We start from the raw sequence: 1,952 nt of genomic DNA, 5'->3' as shown, positions 1-1,952 counted from the left end.
ATTCCAGAAAGAGAAGCAGGCCACCCTCATATTATTAAAACTGACCAACTTGTACCCCTTTTTGTTGTATTTTTGCTGAGAATCTGAGAAGACTTTCTTTCTTTTTTTTGGAACAAGAAGGGAGTTCTGTTTTAACCCTTAGGGAGGGCAACTCAAATGGTAAAAGAACCAACTGAAACACAGTATTTAGTAACTTACAGGCTGATTACAGCTCTCTATGATTTCGTCACAGGCATGATAACTTGCCTGTTCTCTGTATTTTTAATATGTATCATGCAGAAGCTTGAAGAAATGTTAAAAACATTATGCAGCTATAAAAAAATGTTCTTTCTGGATACTTACCTGTTCTTATTTTCAAGCTCTGCAATCAGCTGTCTTTGTTGCTTGTTTGCATCAATGGTGAAAGAGATATCTGATGCACCCCTTTGCTGACCTTGCTGTTGCTGTAAAGGAGATTGGGACTGGCTGCATTATTAAAACAACACTTCATTTGTTTGCACCTAATGGTGTGGAGAGGCATTCACTAGTAGTGCTACAGGCTAAGTACAGACAGTCAAAAAAGCCCAAGGCTGAATCAGTTCAATCTTTGCAGGTTAGTTTAAGCTGTGTAGATTGAAGCGATAAGCAAGTGAACAGACATTCACTTTTGATTCCAGAAATGCAGCCACATGCCTGTGCCTGCTGTGGCCCAGGCCAGAAGTCAGGGGTGCACTGGAGCATACTTCCCTGCTCAGCTGGAGGCCAGCTTGGGCCACAGCTAGCCCAGCCACCCTGTGACGGTGGGGGAGGGCAGGTTTTGCAGGAGCGGTGCAAAGCCTCTTGAGATGCTGGGGGACTGAGTTAACTTGCCTCCGGAGGGGATCTGGGACAGAAGTGCAATAAAGTGATTTAACCTAAATCAGTTAAGTCTGATAGTACACTCATCCAGGTTTATCTTAAACAGGTTTCAACCATTTTGAAAGTAGTTTATGTGCGCTGAACTTCTCTTGTGTTACAAAGTTGAACTGGTTTCCAATCACTTATATTGGTTGATGTGTAGTTTCTGTCCCTAGCCACAAAGTTATAGCATTTTGAGGGCATAGAGGCATTCCAATCCCTGGGCTGGAGAACTACACTCACCTCAAAGGTGATCTCTCCAGCCAGGGGATGGATAGGGGGCTTTTTCTTGGGTTGCCCTGCCTCCAGGATTTCAATCACTGACAGCCTGCCTTCTCCCTTTCAATAAGCAGTTGTTGAAAAGCAGGAATAGCCAAAGGCAGCCCCACCCCACCCCTCTTGTGGTAGCAGGCATGAGAGAAACAGCTTTCCTCACCTTCGTCATCCCTCACAGTGCCAGACAACTGTGCATCTGCAGCAGGCATGACAGAGCTACCCTTGAGGGATTTGCCACCACCACTTTAAGAGCCAGGCAGCAGAAGACCACAGCAGGGCTCCCTGATAGCTTGCAGCTAAGCTAATCAGAGGACTGGCCAGTCTCCTCCTCTTCCTCCTTCTTGGAGTGGGGGGAGGGAGAGCAGAAGACTGTATGATGCTGAGGGTCCTAGGGACCTCTATAGCACTACAAGTAACTGTATAGGTGTTACTTGAAAGTGGTACAACACTAAGAAGTTCTTCTCCAAAAGAGGTACAATTTTGTAGTACTTTCATCATTTTTGTAGTGCTACTGTGGGTGCTGACAGACATGCAGCTCCTGCTGTAACTCATGGCACTTCACAGGAAGCGCCATGAGTTACAGCAAACTGCCCCCACCCAACTCAACTCCCCCTGCCTCCACCCCAAACTGTGCTGCCAGGTTCTTTAAAGAAGCCTTTAAAGAGTTCCCTGCTAAGCCAAGCTGGTCTTCTGGTAGTCTTCCTGTGCGTCAAGATGGTTTGTTCCTGCACTATCAGTAAGACTTCTTTAAAGTAGTCTATTCTGGGCAGTAAATCAGCTTCCCCACTTAAAATGTGTGC

At 45.9% G+C, this 1,952-nt stretch overlaps 1 protein-coding gene across 8 annotated transcripts in view; it reads right to left on the bottom strand.

The window, feature by feature from the left end:
- DTNA (dystrobrevin alpha) overlaps positions 1–1,952 on the bottom strand; it is a 416,444-nt gene that overhangs the window by 52,689 nt on the left and 361,803 nt on the right. For all 8 annotated transcript variants that reach the window (XM_019526848.1, XM_019526842.1, XM_019526857.1 and 5 more), the window contains one exon: positions 343–443. In XM_019526848.1, coding sequence (XP_019382393.1) covers positions 343–443 — 101 coding nt within the window. The remainder of the gene's footprint in view (positions 1–342; positions 444–1,952) is intronic.

The sequence above is a fragment of the Gavialis gangeticus genome, unplaced genomic scaffold (assembly GCF_001723915.1).
Source record: "Gavialis gangeticus isolate Ggan-Ray unplaced genomic scaffold, GavGan_comp1, whole genome shotgun sequence".
Taxonomy (NCBI): Eukaryota; Metazoa; Chordata; order Crocodylia; family Gavialidae; genus Gavialis; species Gavialis gangeticus.
Note: the sequence above shows the minus strand (reverse complement) of the source record. Positions and strands in the feature narration are given on the sequence as shown.